The 21,759-nt window shown below is 40.4% G+C and overlaps 1 protein-coding gene across 3 annotated transcripts; it reads right to left on the bottom strand.

The window, feature by feature from the left end:
* Positions 1-865: 865 nt before the first annotated feature.
* On the bottom strand, positions 866-21,700 carry adgrg1 (adhesion G protein-coupled receptor G1). 3 transcript variants are annotated; one of them, XM_038701716.1, is made up of 16 exons: positions 21,572-21,691; positions 21,406-21,423; positions 12,859-12,931; positions 9,083-9,348; positions 8,527-8,713; positions 8,187-8,232; positions 7,857-7,947; positions 6,342-6,464; positions 6,066-6,182; positions 5,336-5,378; positions 5,101-5,207; positions 4,880-4,995; positions 4,524-4,786; positions 4,321-4,420; positions 3,823-4,097; positions 866-2,243 (listed from the first exon to the last, which is right to left on the bottom strand). In XM_038701716.1, the coding sequence occupies exons 3-16, from the start codon at positions 12,920-12,922 to the stop codon at positions 2,116-2,118; spliced, it is 1,926 nt and encodes a 641-aa protein (XP_038557644.1). In that variant the 5' UTR covers positions 12,923-12,931; positions 21,406-21,423; positions 21,572-21,691; the 3' UTR covers positions 866-2,115. The 3 variants fall into 3 exon arrangements, with proteins under 3 accessions (XP_038557644.1, XP_038557645.1, XP_038557643.1); XM_038701717.1 differs by having other exon boundaries at positions 4,524-4,783; positions 21,406-21,700; XM_038701715.1 differs by having other exon boundaries at positions 21,406-21,699.
* Between the last annotated feature and the right edge of the window lie 59 nt (positions 21,701-21,759).

Genomic DNA, 21,759 nt, shown 5'->3' with positions numbered 1-21,759 from the left:
GTCATGCATTTTAATGCATGGGTAAAGAGCTGAGATGTGCTGGAAAGTAGCCCCGGTTTCCCATCTCATCTTAGGTGGTGGAAGTTAATGACACAGCATTTTCAAAGGGGGAAACAAAGCAACTCAATTATTTAAATTAGAGTAATAAATATATATTTTAATATGAAATGTCCATTTTAATGTTTAATTTTAGTTTACATGTTAACTTCTTTCCATTGTGGTCCTTGTCAAGAGAGCCAAGATTCAGGATTCCAGGTTAGTCACTACACACAGCCACGATGATTGGCCAGGCCTTGAAAAGAGTGCCACCTGCAGATGCTGAAACAACACATAGTGATATTAGCACCAGTGATAAAGACCCAATGAAAAGAAAAGCACAGTACCATGCAATTATTTTTTATCAATATACAGTTTCACAGTTGTCTTTCAGGTCATATTGGTGGAGGAGAAGCCTTGTGATCTTCCTTCTGTCTGACCCCAGGGTCTGGTGTGAGGTCATCTTTATCACACAGACCTGGCATGTCTGCATTGGCTGGCAGTGTAGATAAAAAATAAAGAGAGAGAGAAAAAAAATAATAAAGAGGTTGTTTTAAGTTTTTCTAGTGACTTTTGAGCCAGTTTCTTCCAAGGCGGCACGTAGTATCATGCTCTTGGGGGTGAATAAAAATGGTAGGCACACAGAGACACTGAGAATTTCAATGGCAAACAAGCAGCATGTTTGTGAAGAGAACAACAATCTAAAGCCTCCAGGGAGGAAACACGCAGGCAAAGATAAGGAGGGACGGCTGAGCAGGAAAACAGCAAGCCTCGAAAGTGCTTACTTTGCACTGGTGCACACTCACATTTAGACACACACACACAGCCATTACTTTCTTTGTAACCAAAAGATGTTTTTATTAACACTTTTTATACATCCACAAAACTAATATACACAATAATTTGAGTTACATAAAATTTCACTTTAGAAAATAAAAAAGTGCAAATATCACAGTCTAAAAACTCACTTACTGGAGATGAAAGAAATGTTTTAACCAAATGTAGAGTAGTTAAATACTGCATTTTGGTCCATTTTGAAAATTACTTGACCATTATTACATTTTATGTGAATTATTGTGACTGAATGTCTGAATACGGTCTGGTTTAATAAAAAAAAATACATGCAGCTATTATCTTACAATGCATACATAATGCATATTAAATCTTGTTATTATGCACAATAGAGCAATACAAGACTCATTGAGGCTCTATAAGTCAATTTAAAAAAGTGCTACTTTAAAAGAGGTAAAACATTAGATCCAAAACAAAAGCTTACGCAGTACAAAAGTAAAACTAAAAAGCTTATCTAAGGTTCAAGGAGAGCTTCAATAATAATACATATATATATATAATTTTTCTTTACAAATAATACAAAGGAAATCACAGCACAGCAACCTGATATCATTTAACTCCCCCATGTTTCCCTATCTGGAATTAAAACTTATCCCCAGCTTACAATTTAAAATCTTAAATAAATTCTTTCCCTTCTACAACTAGACCCAGTCTAGGTTTTGTACAAATATAGGCTCCAGGCCTGTATTATGAGTTCCTGAGTGATGACGTTGTTGTTTCTCCACTGTCCCAAAGAAGAAAAATCAAATAATCAAGTTATCTGTTTTGGCTACAAAGTGGATGGAGTTGATTAAAATACTTCCAGCAAGGCGTTAATATTTCGCTAATTGACAGCCATTTGCTTTATGCTCATGAGTGCCATTTGTAGCTCAAAAAAAAAATATCAATGACTGCTAATAGACTTTCTAGGGGTAGAAATGCTGACCTCCCATTTTATCGTTACCTCGACAGTAATACTGAATTAGTGGGTCTGAACAGCACCAAGAGGTAAGTGACTGAAAGTCCGTTTGGTCTGTGAGGATATGATGATCGCTCATTGGTTTTTGGAGTCACTTTGAACTTGACTCTACAGCTGTGACAGACATAATTTCAATTTAGCAAACAGTGAATTTAGAGTGGCAGTCAATGGTGGTACATTTACTTTAAAATACTGTACATAGAATGCTTGCCTGCCGCAGCATTGTTTTTTTCCCCCCTCTACTGTACGTTTTCTTTTCAAAGGCCCATTTAACTCTTCTCCTGGGCCTGTAGCATGTGTTGTCTGGTAGATCCAGTGCTGGTGCTGCCTAGAATGGAGCCACCAGCATGTTTCCGCATCCAGTCCAGCATGTAGAACCGCAACATCAACAGGAAGCCTGGGGGAACAGACCAGAACCAAGGTTCAATGCTTTGCTTTCTTGAACTTCCACCTAAAAGCTCTCTGAATATTATTTAACTGTAGAATATTGTCACTTGTTTGATTTGATTTGAAACAAATGAACCTTCACTGTAAAGATGTGAGCTAAATAAAAAAAAAAAAAGTACTCCACTGGCCTTCTTAGCTGTCACAGGATGCTGGTATGTGTATCCAAAACAAAAGACTGAGAGCATTTCAGATACATTTAAGTTTTGCTCTGCTGATAAAGGAACAGTTTGCCAATAATCCCTGCTTTTCCAGGAAGTGGGCAACCCGCTCTACGCCGTGAGCCACAGAAAGTTTGGCTTTGCTTTAGATTTAGTTTTGGAATTTGCCATTGTTTTACACAACAATGCAGTTTTACTGCAATAAATAAGGCGCAGGTAACATAATGTCAAAATAGTGAATATGTGAAGATTTGTCTAAATAAGGTATTCAACATGTTGGCAAATACCTTTCTAGATGAGAAGATCTATACATCTCTTTCTCTCCATATCTGTGCACTAAATCTGTCAGCTAAAGCTGCAACCTGGCCAAGAAATAGTCCGGCACAGAACCCCAAATAAAACCACAACTTGTCATGTTCACTCATGTTTTTGTACAGATTAAACAGCCAAAACGTAATGTGGTAATTAGTGAGATTTAGACGTGCTGGCAGGTGGAGGTGTCTACAGGACAGAACCAGGCTAGCCGTTTTCCTGTTTCTAGTCTAGCTGAGCTAAGCTAGCCAGCTCCTGGCTGTAGTTTCATATTTAGCAGACATACATGAGAGCGATCGATCCCTTCATCTAACTGTCAACAAGGAAGCGAAGTGTATTTACCAACATGTCTAACTATTTCTTTACACATTATGTGTAAAATCCTTATCTGATGTAAAATTCTAATGAAACGACTGAACATAGGCCCATGTAATCTGTAGATGTAGGCCTATAGAGTAACATTAGTCATGGCACGTTAGCCAGTTGGTACAGAAAATGATCCCACTGAACCACCATTGTGCAGCAAAAATAGGGTTAATAAGTTGCATTTTTTGGACTTGAATCAAAAACAAGTACGCTGCATGTGAGAGGAAACAGCTTTTCTTCTGATAGGCACCAGTAACAGAAGGCCTTGATTAACCATGGCCATTGTCTCATTCCCACACTGATACAATGGGCCACTGGCTCAAAATACACAGCCACCAATCTGTGAGGCAACAATGAAAATAGCCCTGTCCAAAGACTTGCTACATGTAGGTGGCGATGATACATGTTGCTTGTTTTGGTTTGTTTAACGCCTTTTTTTCCCTTTGGACCAGTGTTTTTGGACCAAATGCCATATAAAGTCTGGTGACACCGTTTAATGCCTGAAAATGCCAGTCTCTCTCCCGTTGTAATAGTCCTGTGGTATGGCCACTTATTAATGAGAAAAAGAACAAACCTTCCACACAAGTTGACAGAAGCCCAAGCTCCTCATGAATATAACAACACAATATAAACTCCAAGTGCAATCTGGACTGACTGAAACCTGTGTGTGTACAGTAAACCACAAGCTCAGACCTTGAAAAGAGTTGAGGATGCAGAAGAGAAAGAGGACAACGTCAGAGAGAGGCCCAAAGTCCAGGAAGGCCAGACTCCAAGTTGTCCCAAACAGGCAGCTGAGGCCCCAGATGCTGAGAAAAGCCACACGATTCTGCCTCCATTCATCCCTGATGCGGATCTTCCTATAGACCAGGATGAGCATCACAACGCCAGAGGATACCAGGATGACCAGGGCTGTCACACTGGTGAAGTAGTGGGCCAGCAAGGCCTTTTTGGTATTTTTCATCCAGCACCTGGAAAAAAACGAATATACTCAGAGAAGGAAAAGCAAGTAACCTCAAAGAGAGACAAATAAGATGCCAAGTTTCCTGAAACATTACACCACTCCTCTGCTGTCACAACATGGGGTGTGTGACTTTGTGATTTACTGTGCTTGCTTTTATTTGTACATTATCTAGGCATCACTGCACAATGTTTCTCCACAGTAAATATCTTGGTCCAAATAATCCTGCTTACATCAGATAAGGACTGGACATGTCATCACTCGACTCCACCTCTCTCACTCCATAAATGTCACCTACTGCAGCCAGGATGACAACAGGAACAGCAGGGAGAACTGGAAAAGAATTTGCAAAGGTCATATGTTAATCTCATCTTTACTTCAAATGTACCATGAAGTCTTTTCTTTTTTTTTTGGAAATGTTGCTTCACACACTCACCGAAGCCGACCGGATTCCATACATAGGGCTTTGGGGAGGGGCTGAAAACCATGCAGACTAACCAGAAGGTGTGGAAAACTTCTATGCCCATCCAGGTGAAGGAGCTGAGCAGGCTATAGTGGAGGCCCGCCCCCACCCAGGGGCACACGCTCTCCCCTCCCATATTGGCCAGGACTCCAGTAAAAAAGAAGAGCAGATAGAGGAAGGCAAGAGAGACAGCTAAGCCCAAGTGGATAGGTATGGACTGCTCCTTCGATCGCCTGCTAGAGGGAGATTGGAATGGAGATGAATGGGTTACTTTATTGTTAATAATGACTTATATTTTTTGATAAACCGCGTATGCAAAGTAATATTACCTCTTCCTGCAGAGATAAACAATGAGAGCCAAACAGCTGAAAAACGACACAGCACAGCCCACAAATGTAATAGCAGTCAAAGCCAGGAGGTGGCGCACTGGGCGAGGCTCCACTTGCTGTCGAGACACAAGAGCAATGAGCAGAGCACCACAGGCCTCACACACCAAAATATGAGTTGATTTTTTGAATGTTTCCTCATTATAAACTGATATGTGTCTCACCACTAGCACAGTGAAGTAAGTCAGATGGTTACAGAGGCACTCGGTGTGTTTTTCTCCCTTCGGTTTTGTCTTACATCCGTCCACCAACCACCTGACCTGCAGTGGATCTGCACAAAGAAAATAAGAGGTTTAAACATACTTAGTTGTCATCTATGGGAGTTACACTAAATCCACACGGACACACAGATGCATTTTGTATGAATATTGTTTATGCTTGATTCTGAAGGGTTCCAACCTTTCCTGGTGTCCCATGAAACACATTTCCTTGGATGCGTTTTCTGAAACAACGAGGAGAGATAGATGTGAGCTGTAATCATTTCCCATTAAGTTTCAGGTTACTAAGTAACCACTTCACCATTTGATTCATTAGTAATTTAAAGAGCTGCCACAGAGTAATAATGATACAGATTTACAGGCATTGCAGAGAGGAAGCAACACGCTAACCTAAGCATATAAACGCCATTTGTTTTCACAAGATGTGAGGTAAGGAAAGAAACCTTCAAGTGGTTTGTGTACGTTCTCTGTGTATGAAGAAGACAGCTTGAGGCAGACGTCATGGAACTGAGAAGGAGCTTCTTTTTTTCTTAACAGCATCCGCAGCAAACCCACATTTGAGAGGTTTGTGAGTTAAGAGACACATATAGCACGCATGTTACATTAACAAAAGAACCTTTGATCTGGGCGTGTTTCAGTTTTAGAGAAACATCTGAGTTCTGCAAAAATATCCAACTCTATTGTTTATAAAGGCAATATAGTTCAATGGCCACCATTAAATAGTGAGCGAGACGTGGACCACTGTAATGTAGCATCAAATACATGCTAAATTTTTAGTGTTCAAGAGATTCCCTACCATATTTTGAAAACTGATTTAAGAATAAAGTTTGAAAGTACAGATTAAAGACAATAAAAAGTGACACTGATCACGCTTATACAGACAAAAGGGCAGAAAAAGCAAACCAACGTACAGGTATGACATCATGGTGAAAGTCAATCTTCACTGGCGCAGACAGATTAGTGATGACCTCGTTCTCCACAGTGATTCCCACCACATCATCAAGAACCCTGGACTCCTTGTGACCCTCCTGGAACACACACACACACACACACACACACACACATCTTTACCTGTCCCCCATACAATATAGCCTACACCAGTCTTTTACCATCCCTGTCAGCAGAAGTGGTGTACTGTTTCAAGTCTAAGCTCAGATCAAGATGTTGAAGGCCAAATTGAGTTGTACCTGGAACAGGGAGTTGTTTTTGAAGAACGTGCAGAGGACTTTGCTGGTCTTTTTCGCAGCTTGTTTTAGAGCGGGGGGGATATGGACATTGATAGTAGACTCTGCAGATACACGTTCAGGGGCCTGGGAAACAGAACAGATACAGAGAACATTGCACAGTGAGAGACGGCACATTGGGGGTTTGGGTCGATTCACTTTCAAGTCAACACATGAAAAATGAACAGGAGATACACTCGCCACAAACAGGCTAATCATATCAGTATCAGTTCTTAATGATTTCATTAAATACAGGATGTGGGAACAGTGTCAACAAGGACATGACGTGCACCACCCCGCTGCTCTCACAACACCGTGCTGTACAGTTATAATTGGTAGATGTGCATGAGGATTGCTGGGCACTTACACAAATGGCCCTATTTTAAGATAGTTTGGAAGAAGAATGACAGCTTTCAAAATCCATCCTCTACTTGTCAGTAAAATGTTGGTATAATTCACTTTCATGTGGCTAACCTCTCACCTAGTTTCTCAACTAAATCACCACTACCCTCAGCTTAAATAAAAATGTTGAGACAGTTACTCGTTCAGTGGGTTAAAAACCTGCTATAAAGGAAGCCCCTGATTAAAAATGGACGCACACAGTCACAGGAGCGAAGCAGCCTACTCATTTGAGCTGTAATATACTGTAGAGCAGAGACAAGTCAGTCCACCGCTACAGGGAAAAGAGACTTTGAGTGAATGAAGGAATATGTTCGTGACTTCATTTCAGAATCAACTGATTAGATCATAACTGAGGCTTTGTACACATCGCTGCCACAGACTAAGAAACGTTAACCTCTTATTTAATCTTTGTACTAGCTACAGCAATCTCTGTTTTCCTATACAAAACTAGTTTTAGGAATAGCATTAAGTTATCAAGTCACTAACCAAGTAATAATCAGTATTATGAATGACTGCCTATAAAACACTAAAACATGCTGTTGCATGCATGCTGAAAAAATCTTCCCTTTTAGTCCATGGCTCCAAACAGGGATAAGGGCATATATAACTTAAGTTTCTGTTTGTGTCTCAGAGGAAATGTGCTTCATTTTTTTTGAATATGCAGCTAAAATGCAACTAAGACGGAACTCGTGTGGTCACAGCCTTTGCTGATGTGGTCTGTATAGACTACAGCGTAGGTGTATGACATTGTAGTCTCAATCCTGAAATTCGAAGTTCATTTTTGACCAAAGGACGGCAGTTTAGACGTTGACACGACGATTGAAAGCTCCAGAACAGCTACTAAATGGACCTTGTGGTCTTGACGTCTGTTTCCAAAGGTCCAAAATGAACTTTGAACATCAGCTTTTAAGACAACATGGACATGAAGTCCTTAATGTGCTGGAAATGGAAATTTGATCATCTACAATTCAAGATCATGTCATGTGTTTCTAAATGGACCTTGTGGTTAGATGTTCTTACAGACCTTACAGTAAATGAAAGTCAACTTTCAACTCTATTTCTGTGTGTTTGTCTTACAGGTGATTTGACGTTGTAGCCTCTGAAATTCTCCTTCATGTCCACCTCAGTGCTATGAGCGCAGGGATGGGACCTCGCAGTGTCTTTACTCCTGGAAACACATATTAACACACACCACCATGATCTGGTCAGATGACAATTTAAATAAACCTCCACCCTAACCTAGAATAAAGCTTAGCTTCCTGTTTATGCTCTTGATTACATAAAGCTGCACAGCAGTGGGCTTAGCAATTAAGACATATGAGGAGTGATGTTGATAAAATAAAGACCATGTCATGCTACTTCAGCAAATGGGATGGTGCATTTGAGAAAAAACAGAGAGGAAATTACATGTTGACTTGGGTGGGTCCCTGGTTTGCTTGATCACATAATGCTTCTGCAAAACAACAAAAAAAGAGAGCAATTTTGAATTTGACATGTTAAACTCTGAACTGTGACACTTGAACAGTCATTTCTTGACTGAATCTTTGGATTTTGAGTTGAATGAAGTTTTGACACTTTTTATTTGAAAGTTTATCCATCCATCCTTACATACAGAAGGACATTTTACCAATCAATGTGGAAAAACTTATTAGAGGAGAAAACAATAAAGCAAATTTTATGTCCAATCAGTAAAACCTTTATCTTGCTAATTATATTCCTTAAACAAATACCATAATTTTTCTCTTACTGCAGTCGGTGGAACTTCCATTGAACGTGTAGGCTGTCAGTACTTTGTCGGTGATTACGTCATTTTTGATCATTCCATTGGTGATGCCGTATGGTGCTTCGGGGGTATTTGCGCCATGAGACAGATCAGTGCAGCAGGACCCCTGCAGGCTGGCAGGCCAGCACAGAGTAAGGTTATTTCCTCTGATCTGTACAAAAACAGAAGAACAACAAAACACAAACAAATTACCAACATTCGTTAAGGTCTTCAATGGGGAATGCAACTAAGCTACAGTAGCACACAGTGCTGTATGTAAAGTACACATTACACACTGTTCTCGCAATTATGCTTTTCACTTGGTGTCACTTGAGTCTTGCACATTTCATGTACATGCGCTTTAGTAAGACATACCGTATTACTATCGCACTTTCAGATCTCATACTTTATAGAGTGATGAGCTTTGAAAAGGCAACATGTACTGTGTTACTGAGCCGGATGAAGGTGTGAAAAACCTCGGTTATATTAGCTTGTTATCCTCAACAACATCTTAATCTCCTTCCTCCTTCTTCTGATTTACCTCCAGCTTCAACTGGTCCAGCAACGGCTCCCAGTACAGACAGAAGTGACTTTTCTCCTCTGAATCAAGCCCAAACTTCTCCAGGGAAATAACTTCAGACCGCTTGCACTGGGCTGTGATCTGTCCATTGATGGACAGAGAGCTCCTATTGGCTGAGACTGAGATCCCATTACAGCCTGTGGACAGGTCGACGTTCAGGCTCAGGGAGCCGTCCCCATGGAGCCAGGTGCCACAAAAGTTCAAGTACAGGTCATTTTCACTTGAACCTGAAATAAACAAAAGTCCACACACATTGACAAAAGATGGCTTGATGTTTGGTGTTCAGTTAAATGTAACAACATTATTTAAAAAATATTATTCAATAAGAGTTGTATGCGCCATACTGAAACAAACACTGGCTCTTCGCATACAAACCCACAGACAGACCTGTCTCTTTGTGCTTCACATTGTTTTAATACTGATTTTTTGATTAATATAGGTTTCAGAGTGCTAGGGACCTGTTGTTTATGGCTCCATGGGGGGCCTACACTATCAATTGTATTTAACCTATTTAACTAAGAATGATAGTGCTAGAGACTGATGAAATGAATTTCTTGGGACCACTGGGTAGTAGGATTAGGGTAGTTTGCTCTTAGGGCTTTCTGTCTGTAGGTTAGAAATTATACTTCAGATTGCATGTGCCTCATTTATTTGTAGTATTTATTTAGACAATGTGTTAATACCTCAAAAATTTGCTTAGTGTTTGGGCCCCTATGCATAAGCTTCAGATAAAAAGGGTGTCCCTTTTCACAAATCTGCATTATTTCTAATGATTGTAGTCATATTTTAATGTTTTGTGAAAAAACTAAACTGAACTGAGCCGGGCATCCTGCAGCGACAAAGACTAAAACTAACACTGAAACTAATAAAAACTAAACTAAAACTAAGCATTTTCAAAAAATAAAAACTAAACTAAACTTGCAAAACAACGTTAAAAACTAATTAAAACTAACCTGAAATTGAAAACAAAAAGCCAAAACAACATAAAATTAAAACTAATGAAAAATCCCAAACTATAATAACCTTGCTTGTTTCAAGAGTTTTTTTGAAACAACATTCTTTTGGGCTCAAACAATGGCAAATAAGATTTTGGACTTGTGAAATGACGTTCAGAAAAAACATTCAAAGCCTGTTGAAACCTGTGAAAATAGTGTGTAGTAGAGAAAGGACTTTACTAATTACTACTTTAGGTTCACATGTCAGTGAATGCACGGTTCTTATTCACGTACACGAAGAGAAAGGAGCCCTTCCATAAAAAAAAAACTGACATAGCAAATCTTCTGTTCTGAGACGTTTATCTGTCCATCTGAATCTATCTTTTATACTTACTTCTAACCCTGTGCATCCAGATAGAAGATAACAGTACCAACTCCCTGTCTTCTCGCAGCAGACCACATATTTTCCCGCCCGATAAGCCCTCAGTAAAAAGTACTAAGCTGTTAGTATTCTGATTGACTGTTACAATATTAACCTTTAGCTGCTAAGTCAGCTGTAGCAATGTGAAAATGCACAAATTCTATAACAGTGAGGTTTCACAAAGACAAAAAAGAACTGCTGACTCTGACCACCGAGTGCAAAGCAAACAAAATAGGTTCTACTACTGCAGAAACTGTCAGTTCTTTGAAATTAAGACTGAAGACTTTTCTTTTTACCGTTGCTTTTAATTAAATATTTAACATTTTTCTATTTACCACTGCCTTTAACTAGTAGATTGAAAACTTCCACTGCACTGTAACTTTTACTGTCCTGTTTTCTTTTTCTTTGTTTTTAGCTTTTTACCATTGCTTTTAATTAAATATTTACACGGTGAGAAATGAGTAGGTAGGTAGTAGGAGTGAAGGAAGTGGTCTTAAATCTCGCGCCCGAATGATTTGCAGGAACCTCTGTCCACCTGTAAACGCGCACGTGGGTCCAGAGTATAACTGGATCAAAGTGGCCTGCAGACAGACATGTCCTGGTTTCTCTGTAGTGTGCGAGGGTTTTTGGAGTTTCAGTGGACCCAAAGATTGCTATGGACCCGAGTACAGACTAGCTAGAGAGAGTAGATTAAGTGTACTTCTCTGTTTATTCTCTTTTCAAAATAACTGTAACTCAATTATTTGCTCAACCCCTCAGCCTGTTTTTATTTTCCATTTAACTCTTAACCCTGATTGTACACTGCACTGTAACTTTTATTATTTTTTAATGTGTATTTTTTCAATTTCCCTATGTTGCTTTTAAACTTTGTTATATTTCCCTGTTGCTTTTATGTTTTGTGTAAAGCACTTTGAATTACCTTGCTGTTGAAATGTGCTATACAAATAAACTTGCCTTGCATTCTATAAATCAACAGGTGTGGCATGAATCACAGTCAAACGTGTCCTGCCCAGTTAGGGGTGTGCTACAGCACTTTTGGTCATTTAACGGCCAGGCTTGCCTCATGTAGCCCACTTGGATGCAGGGCAGGATCAGAAAGAATACATTATAGGTGGGTATGTTGGAAGCTGTGGCAATCATGGCCAAACATGATCTGTTTGGGAATCCTGAGAGTTTTCCTCAGATGAAACGGACTGTTGTCCGGGACATGTAGAGTTGCAAATATGAACACAGCAGCTCAAATATACTGCCAAGAGAAGGTGATGTTGTTTTTAAAAGTTAAATTCACGTGTCTGGTCATTGGTCACAATAACAAATGATAAAAGTGCACAATTTGATTTGGCATCTCAATGACTCGTATAATAACCATGTGCCGATAAAAACAGTTCACTTCAGATGCGACTTTCTACATCTCAAGTTGGTGCACAAAGTGGTTAATATAACATTTAACCCGGACAATGTCATCACATCCTGTTGATAAAGACAGCCACAAGTACATGTACTGTGTGTAAAAAATGCAGACTGGTGAAGATGAAGCACACAGCTGCTGCCCCTGAAGCGTTTTGGACTGAGAGGATAGGTAGGAACACACTTTTTTTTTCATGAGACTGTGTGAACTGTTTACGATACGTCGGTCTCCAACACGCCCGTAGATTAATTGTAAACCAGGTTGCTGAGGTTTATGTGATGAGCCTTCAATAATTCACATTCGCGCTCCACGCATGCCGCACCAACAGACATGTGTGACACTGAAGTCACACATGCGCACACATTTAAATTACAAGTGCAAAATTCCTCTTGAAACTAAAATCTGTGAGCGTGTGTAACACTGAGATTACAGAGTGGGTGGATTCATAGTATTCTTTTTTCAGATATAAAACCACAGATATGATTATAAATGATTTATCATTTGACAACCTAAAGGTCTTACTGATCCATACTGGAGCCCATTTAACCTGCTTTAAGATACTGACCCTTCAAACTGCACTGGTGGCAAACCGAATTTTCTTTATGTCTTTATTTTCCTTGTTCCCAACTCCCACAATGCCACACTTCTCATGATATATTAAACATAACACACTAGGACAACTGGGTCATTAATTGTACTTATTTACAACTTTAACTTGAGATGTTGCAGCGGTTTAAAGTCACTGTGTTTTCTTCACAAACATGCAAATGTACGCATCAGATCATCTACCCCACAGAGGAAACATCTGGTGTATGTTTGAAGTTTCTATCAATTATTGCTTTTGAATGTCTCTCCTTGAATATCCCGACACATGACAACATGTACCGCATACAGAAGCAAGCACGGGGGAGCTGCAGTGCGTAGCGACGCAATTGTGCAAATGAATAAGAGGCAAAAAATGTGGTTATCTTACCTGTGCAGAGGAGGGTGATCAAGATGAACACAACATTCAGATTATCTGTCAGTCGAGGCTCCATTGGTAACAACTGCCAAAGAAAGTAAAATACAGTTGTAAAAGAGGAACATACCTATAATTTATTTCTGCATAGGCGCGGAAACACGTCAGTCGGCAAATAAAAAAATCCCACCCCTGCTGATAAAATGAAGTAAATGAAAAAGCTTTGTGTGTGTTTGCTGCCAGTTTATAACTGTCAAAGGCAAAATTTCAATGAAACACAAGCATATCGCTTACATTCTTAAACACACATCCTATATAAAACAAAATGTCCCTATCTAGAGGTAGCACAGGTTTGACATAATACGTTTTTTTAACGATACTGTTCTTATCCAGGCGCCTGCTTTGTTTTTATATTATTATCAATGAATACAAATGAGTTCAGGTTCAAAATACACAGATAACTTTCTGTGCTGTTAACAATGGAAAGAGTCTTCCCCCAGTCAGTCCATCACCAACAGCAACTTGATTTTTTCTTGCTCCAAAGAATAAAGTAACATAGCTGATATTTGCTGTTTCGATATGAATACACAGCAGACATTCCAATATTCAGATTAGAAAAGAAGACAATGAAAAAGTGTTGCATCATAATAAACTTCAATCATGTCATACCAGACAGAAATGTGTCAATTAACCACACACGCAGTTTTCTCATTTTCAATTTCCACCAAAAATACCAACTCATTTCAGACAGTCTGTTCTTCACGTGGGCTTTCAAGGTTTACTTGTTGCCCATGTGATAAACCACTTCCAAGCTTTGTCACAGAACTGGCACATTCACCCACGGTTACACGGTGCAATCTAAAATGCAACAAATAAACACTGACTGTGTAGAGTTACTGTAAAGTATGTGTGACAGCGAGAACTTGTGTAGAGATGTAGACGCTGATTTTGTAGGGGAAACAGGGCCGCCGCGGTTGTCCTAAAACATCACAAGACAGACAGGAACCGGCTGAACCACAGACAAAGCAGAAAGGCAGCAAGACAAAAGAAAAAAAGACAAAAAGAACAAGAGACATACGTGTAAACCTGCATAGCCTTGGTCGGTCAGCTGGCTATTTATAACTACGTACTGCTGCAACACACACCTGACACTTGACCAGTACCTTGGACAACCGCACAGCGACGCACAGAGAGAGGCTGATAAACACACACACACACACACACACACACACACACAGGGAAGGATGTTTAAGCAACACAGAGCAACAAGCTACAGTGAATGTTTCTGCTCTGAAGACATTGCAACACTGTGTGAGGTAGCAGAAGGTACGTAGATATTCAAAGTGTGTAGAACAGACCAAGCCCTGGTCCCACTGAGGCTAGCTTTCAGGCTTATAGCTAAACACCAGGTTTAACTAGTGTTAGCATTACCAGCCAGACTCACAATTTGACAAAGGCTACAGCTGCCTAATTAAACATTTAATCCCAGTTCAGGATTAGACTGATTTTCATTTGTTAGGCTCATTTAGGCCACGCTTCCACATTAAATCCAGTGTTATCTAGCCTCCTGTCACCCATCATCTGATAACAGGCGCAGAGCTGATGGCTCATTTCAGAGAAGGCGAGGATCTCTAACGGGCCCTTATACAGTGGCACTTTCCCCCCCCCCACACTTTTATTGTTAACAAACACAGGAGGGAAACAGAATTCAGCAGACAGGCTGCAAGCTTTTAAAACTCCCTAAGAAATGGCGGGGGCCCTATTAAATTGGTGGAATCAACAACAATACAAACAAGCCACATGTATTAAACTAAACAACACAAATACATGTTCAGTCAGGCAGACCGGGCTCAAGGTGAGACCCTTTGTAACTGGAGAGAACCGTGGGCCCCGGGCAGCCGCACCCTCTGCCTGAGGGTCTACAGTCTGACAAGTCTGTTTCTAGTATGACAAATCCAACTTCCTGATTATCCGCTGTTTATGGCGTTTACTTTTACCCGTTTCAAATGTACACTCCAGAGACCTGGAAACACAATTATTATTCAACCATTTGATTAATAATAAGCTAATTTAAACAGAGCTGCTTTCTTCCTCTTAATTCCCTTCCCTTCCCATTCTCTGCGAGGCAATTCTCTGCTACACTGAAGAGAAAAAGAGATAGAGGGCGCTCTGGTAATGATAAGGCCAGTTTGTAGTCAAGTGTCATCTCTATGTTAACCTGGGCTCTCTGATGCTACATACAGTAATTACCTACTAGGATTTCACACATTACGTTTTTTATATCGGTTTGACTAAAGTACTTCTGTTGCACTGAACATCCCCAGCTGAAACACTGCATAAATTTATAGTTTTATATTTTTAAGACATATTCATTACTTATTCAGGGCAAAATCAACCAGTACCATAGAGTATGAAGCTGTAATCAAGATGGACAAACTCAGAAATGACTGTATATATTGTTGGGAAAGTAACTTTATCTACCTGTTAATATACGATTACATTATATAATATACTACTCTATGAATATACAATATGAATCTAATAAAAAAGGACAATATACTATAATAAATATGATAGCAACTACTTTCACTTCAGTAAACATTCACAAAGGTTGAGTGAAACTGCAACTACTATTTTTTTCATGACATGACTATGCTTTCTGGTTTTGGCACTTCCCTTTTTGACAATTTTTGGAAAGGTGCTAAGGTTTGAATTCACACTGGTTTTATGATAAGGAACTAATATACTATACACACACACACACACACACACAGACCAGTATAGTGGTTCAGCAAGCTACAATGGATGTAACCTGTGACTTCTAAAACCTGGTAAACCGCCATAGTAAATGTGGGACAGAGGCTACAAGCCCAGACTGGGTTCTTGCCAAAGTGGCTCTACAGTACCTGAAAGAGTACACCATCGAGCAGCCCTGTGGTGGCAATGAAGACACAAATGTGGTGGCGGTCTACTATGTTAAGACATGCAGAAGCTTCCTTTGCCCGGCACGAACCTACCCATCAAGGAGAGGGTTTATTCTGAAGTCACAGTATATGTGGTGTGTTGAAATATCATATTGAACTGATTTTCTAAAATGTTCCGGAAATTCGAACTTAGTACTTAAAAAAAACTTTACTGGCTTTTTCAATCACATCTCACTGTCTTGAGTTTAGTTGTCATGTCGATGGCCTAAGAATGAACCTTCCATACCAACTGAGCAATCTCCATCAACTCACTGTGAGACGTGACTGGCGGCTCCAGATAAATCTATAAGTGGGCTTGGGAATGAGTGTTTTTTGTTTCATATTGAGAAACTGTTTGTAGATAACAGCTGGATAAGAATGTCTATTTTTGGCTAATTTTTAATTTAAACCCATAGATGTAAAGACAATTATGCCTAAACATAAGGCTGTTTGCTGACTTTGGAAAACACAAATGGAATGGAAGTTATTTCAGGATTAGGATACATAATTAACATAATATGATCAGAATCAAAATGTAACTCCAATTTGACCAATGTTGGACTGCTGAAAGTTAAGACAACTTTTCCCAGATTGTCCACCCTAAAAAAGGCTCTGACGCCATTCTGTCCTGAACTGTTACAAATTCATAATACTTCAGCAGAATCTATATTGTAATAAAAGCCACTAGTAATAATACAAAATTACATTGTAGCAATTTTTGCATTGGGCTCAAAGCTGCATAGTAATTGGCGAAATTTAGACCAAACTGAAACAATGACCCATTACTCAACAACAAGACTGTACAGCATTCAGCATCACACTGGTGGTGAATCACTAATGAAGCACTAATGTGTGACTCACGTCAGCCTTCACCAGTTCCCACAATTAATGCCTCTCTGACTATGTACTATTGATGAAGAAGACATCTAGTTGCACTGAGGAAAACAGTAAACCAGTGTCACCCCCCACACAGACAGTTATGCACACGTGTGAACACACAGTGCAAAGCTCAGTTCTCTAGAAATGCCCCCCTCCAGCAACACAAAACTCTTCTGTGTAAATGTGTGCCCTCTGTAATGTCCCACTTTCAAAGTGTTAGCACGCTGTAGAAATATTCTACACCGGGTATATTTGCTAAAACTGTATAAATGTAACATTTCCTTTGTATGGGGCTTCATAACAGAACAACTACTTACTCTTTCTCTGCTCAAACCACTATATTCTTCCTCTTATTCACAGCGTTTCAACTTGTTGGCATGACAAAAGTAAACTCCCCCCCCCCTATTGTCCCTGCATGGCGCCCAGGCATCAAGTCAGCGCAAGAATTTCCCCTTTTCTTTCATTTCCCCGTTCTTGTGTGTGCGTGAGAACGAGAGGCGCTGACCAAAGACTGGCACAAATGGATGGATGTGTGTGTGTGTGTGAAGGATGCAGACTGGAACACTGCTCACATAGTGTAGAATTAGCATTTCTCATTTTTCAGTACCAAGCCCAGACTCATCCTGAAACTTGTTGCTCCGCTGCACTCGTCACTCCTACATACATACAGGATGACATAGAGCCCTGATATGTGTTCATGTGTGAGTGATTGCCGCCCACGCATGTGTGAATGGGACACGCCAGTGTAACCCGGTGACCTTCCAGTCTGACGCTTTGTATTTTCCAGTAAAAGTTCCCCTGTGTCTTCCTATATCTGCATCATATAGGGGTCTGACTCACACCGTCGCACTCAGGCAGGCTTGCCTATATTAATCACCTTCACAAGTCTTTCTGGCAGCCAAAACATCGTGTGAGAAACAGCAGATGAGGGTGACAGACACAGAGAGAGAGAGAGAGAGAGAGAGAGAGAGAGAGAGAGAGAGCACGCAACTCCCAGTGTCTGAGCCGTTTGAAGATTTGATATGGAGGTGTAGAATTTTTATCTTCATCTTTAGCCACTGTCAGTTGATCAGTCCACTTTTGTCCAGAATTAAGGTATCTTAAAAACATCTTACCATTCCTGTAAAATTTGCCTAAAATGCAAATGCAAGTTAATTGAATGCTGGAAAGTCCCTGTGAATTTATTGCTAATTTGTTTTGAACTAAAGTTTTACAGGTAAGTCGCAACAATTTTGATTGTAAGTGGGTGGTATAAAAAGGGCTCTTATTGTACCCGCTGTGGCGATTGTATCTTGAAATGGTTTGCATTGGTCGAGTAACAAAGATTTTTGCTTTCCAACGGTGTATCAAATGAGTATGAACTTAAATGTTAATGTAAATGCTCCGTATTTGTATAGCGCCTTTCTAGTCTTTTCGACCACTCAAAAACACTTTGACACGCAATCAGGGGAGAGCCAGGGATTGAACCGCTGACCTTCCGATTTACGGCCAACCCGCTCTACCTCCTGAGCCACAGCCTACTTGCTCTGGGCCTTTGCTCTGCATGAAGAGTAGGCTGAAACATGAGAGCACAGACTGTCCCGTAAAGCATCCCCTGCTTTATGGTCTATTTTACTCTACGTGGGACCATCATTTACTAAATGAGCATCATGCTGTATTGAAAAAGAACTGAATCTAGTGACTGAAACCATAAAGTCATTAGGAAAGTGTTTACTTGGTAATTAAATAAGAAGTAGGTTTATTTTCTCATAGGGCCCGTGTCCACCAAAGCGAAAACGCCACCTGCTGTTCTGTGAACGCCCAGCAGGGAGCGCTAGGGTGCAGTGTTTTTTTTCCCGAGACGCTGTGGTTGCTATGATACATAATTTCCATGGAGGCGACGTGTTGCAAGTAGGGTAGCCTACTTAATTTTAGCAAATGTAAAAATGTCACCACAAAGCATGTAGGCCTACTTGTTCTGGCTCTTGCTCTGCATGAAGAGAAGGCTGAAACCCGTACGCGGGTTCATGAGATTTTGCGGCCGAGGAAACACCTCAGCGAATAGGCACATCGTTTCATTCAAGATCGGATGTACTGTGATTGCACGGCAGGGTAAAAAGTGACAGTGATGAGCGCAGCGTTTTTCCCCAAAGTTGGACATTTTTCAACTCTCTGCGACCGGAAAAAGACGCTCAGCGCCTCGTCACGCTCCTGGCGTTTTTTTACCAGCTTGGCCATTATAAAGAATGCAGGTATAGGTCATGACTTCACTTTTCAGACCCAGAGGCTACGTCCACTACTTACATGCATGCAATGCATATAATTCATGGTGTTAAGCACAGTAAAACTCAACACAGTCACATTGAGGAAATAGGTTTCTTTGAGGTTTTTCTTCCGAGGTAACACCCTAACCTCACTTTTTTTGTCATTTGTATTGTTGCTAAAGGTGCTGCCGCTGTGAGAAGATTGCACTGGACTAATGTTGTGCACTGCTGCCGACATGGCTACAAGATAAGATTTGCTGATTTACAACCGTGAGCAGTTCAGGACTTGTGTGTCATATCCTGTGCAGCTACTGAGGAGGCTTCTGAAGGTGAGACTCCCTGCTGGCCATTAGAAAGAATTCAGGTTTAAGGAACTTCCGCATTGGCTTCACCTTTCAGACCCGGAGGATATGCCGCTAACAACAAAGCCCAACACAAAGTATATTTTATATCACACATTTACAGTAGACTGAATTTGCAGTTTGGATTTTGCCCCACAAGAGTTTCAGCTCGCGTTTGTGCCACTCCTCTACAAGCAGCAGAGTGAAGGAGCAAAGAATGTGCATGGAAGAGTAATTCAGGGAACAAAAGCTGCCCTTTGTTGTCAGGCCTTAGAGCCAAAGTGACAGCCAGCGTGAATAAGGGTCAAAGATCACCGGCTGGTTTGGAGGCTGTTTAAGCCAATGGTTAAAAGACGTTCACACACATACACCAGTACACACACAAACAGCTCTCACTCTTTGCACAACACTCAGCCACAATGACAGGCAAGGCACAGAGACCACAAAATTATATTTTACAATTGTAAAATGAGTCAATTTCGATTGGTGGACAGTTCAAAATGTCTGTATTTGGATTTATTCAGCTCTTGAGAGTTTTCCATCAAGAGTAAGGATGGCACAGCAAAGCACAACACATCCACCTTGCGAAAACTGGTCTCTTTGCACCTTTCTTCTGAAGCAACACTCTGACCCCATTTGTCTTCTCTTTTTTTTGGTTTGTGTTTTCGCTTAAGGTGCAGCTGCTAGGAGAGGACTGTGCAGTTGTGCGCTGCTGCCAAAATGGCCACAAGATAAGATTTGGGTTTGTTTTCCTGAGCCTCAGCACAAGAAGCCACTGGCACGCCATGGCAGCTGTGAGACACGCTGACTTATAGCATGTAGCATGAGCAGTTCAGGACTTGTGTGTGGGGAAAAAAAACAAAACAGTTTACAGTCATACACTGAGCAGCCACTGCGGACGCTTCCGAAAGTAATACTCATTGTGAACCATGACCAAATTGAAATTGTCCCTAATAGCTTCTTCCTTCTCTGCAGATCCAACAAACAGCAATTCGCATCAAAGTTTTCAGCACAGAAATGTTCCAAGCTGAAGTGGAAGACTAGATGTAATATGGCTGATGTGGAATGCTCCCTAGGCTACACTTATTTTTCATTTTATTTTTCATTTTATTTTTCTGGAATTCTTTGTGATAGCCCCATAGTGATGCAGTGTGCGCATCTGCACGGGTGTGTGTATGTTCCTTTATCCGTATCTTGACGTCCCCTGTGAGGAAATTGCAGGAGCAGGTGGAATGCTGCAGATATTTCCTTCGGGGCTATGAATAAATCAATAAAACAGCACACACACAGACACATGCACAGACAATAGCCCACATATTATTACGTCTGAATCATGTGGGTCACGAGGTTCAGTTTGCCATCAGGGGTTTTCTTTTCCTCATTATGAAAAATGATGTCAGCACAAAGGAGAAGGGTTTTCTGCAAGTGCTTCTCTGATACCCCTGTGGTGCTTTCCAACACTGGGGCATTGCCCAGTTCTTTTTGGCTTCTTCACACCGTTTTTTTTTTCCGCTCTGAGTGAAATCTTCTGATTGTGCACAGAGGCACAGTCAGGAAACCACATACTACAACTGTAAAAAGAGCAGAGCAGAGCCATAAAGTCACTACTCCCTGCCTTTCATGTATCCTGTAGCATACAACACCAACATGACACAAAACATTATCTCTAACACAGGTAAGCTTATGAGGGAAACGAAAATAATACACAAGGCACAACTCTGCTACTGTAAATAATCAGGATGCCTTCATGGCCCCAGCCCCAAACATAACACATAACACAAACATAAACACACACACACACAGAAATGTAAAAATATTGTCGAAATACATGTGAAATAAATTAATTTGTAAATGACTATGGTGGTGCTGCAATATAACACCAACATTGCAAACTATTATTCAATTTAAATGTAATTGATTAATTATTAGTCCAAAATAGTTTTTACAAAAGAAAAAAATATTTTTCCATAAGAAAAATATCTGAACAAAATAGAATTTAATTGCGATACCATAATAGACAATAAAGGGTCACAAATGGAGGTGCTCATTAAAATCAGACGCTAACATGAATTGTATAGCATTATCACGTTATGGTGTCTGCAGCAACATGACGTGAGTATTTGTCCTTTGGCTTACCTTGAGTAGTTTTTCTGTCTGCAATCGAGGTTTTTGTTCCACACAAATGGGCAGAGTGAGAAATAAAAGTTATACACCACAGTCACAACCTGGGACAGAGCTGAACTTCAGCCAATTACTGTTACATAAACCGGCTGACCAGAAGGAGAGAGACAAAAAACTTCACCAGAGTTCACTTGTCGCTTTTCAGGTAAGTTGTGACGCTTGAGACGGCTGGAGGTATTTTTAAAATGGAGAGTCCGAAGAACAAGACGCGGGGCTGAAGCATCGACTGAAGCTGTTTCACACAGAGAATGTCAATGCGAGGCTATATGGCAAGCCATTAGTGCCAAAAAACGTCACCAACAAAACGGC

The sequence above is a fragment of the Micropterus salmoides genome, unplaced genomic scaffold (genome assembly GCF_014851395.1).
Source record: "Micropterus salmoides isolate LMB-PRFRI ecotype aquatic unplaced genomic scaffold, ASM1485139v1 Ms_hic_scaffold_6, whole genome shotgun sequence".
Classification (NCBI taxonomy): Eukaryota; Metazoa; Chordata; class Actinopteri; order Centrarchiformes; family Centrarchidae; genus Micropterus; species Micropterus salmoides.
This window is presented reverse-complemented; position numbering and strand designations above follow the sequence as displayed.